General features: G+C 39.8%; 1 protein-coding gene across 1 annotated transcript; it reads left to right on the forward strand.

Annotated features, from left to right (window-relative positions):
* Window positions 1–6: 6 nt before the first annotated feature.
* On the forward strand, window positions 7–464 carry LOC105460656 (farnesyl pyrophosphate synthase-like; the record flags this gene model as incomplete). Its single annotated transcript, XM_011707152.1, has 2 exons — window positions 7–174; window positions 257–464. Coding segments are annotated over 2 exons (369 nt in total), but the record flags the coding sequence as incomplete, so codon positions are not given.
* Between the last annotated feature and the right edge of the window lie 6 nt (window positions 465–470).

Raw genomic sequence — 470 nt, forward strand, 5'->3', positions numbered from 1 at the left:
ACCATCTTGTTAGAGATGGGGCACTTGTTTCAAGTCCAAGATGATTATTTGGGTTGCTTTGGAGATCCCGACGTCTATCGCAAGGATTTTACTGATATACAGGAGGGAAAATGTACGTGGCTGGCTGTTGTAGCTCTCCAACGTGCAACCCCAGAGCAGCGTAAAATTATGGAAGTGGGTATTTTTGATTCTACAAGCTATTGATTATTTCAGCAAACGCTCGTTAATTAATTGTTTCTTATTTTTCACGGTGCAGGAGTGTTACGGAGTTTCGGATCCGGAGAAAGTAAGACGCGTGAAATCGCTCTACACTGATCTGGGCATACCAAAAATTTATTCTGTATACGAAGAAGAAACATATAATCTACTGAATGTACATATACAGCAGATATCACGCGGGCTTCCACATAGTTTATTCTTGAATTTATTAGCAAAGATTTATCGCAGAGTGGCATAAAACAATCGTTGAA

Source organism: Wasmannia auropunctata, unplaced genomic scaffold (assembly GCF_000956235.1).
Source record: "Wasmannia auropunctata unplaced genomic scaffold, wasmannia.A_1.0 LD318178.1, whole genome shotgun sequence".
NCBI classification, from domain to species: Eukaryota; Metazoa; Arthropoda; class Insecta; order Hymenoptera; family Formicidae; genus Wasmannia; species Wasmannia auropunctata.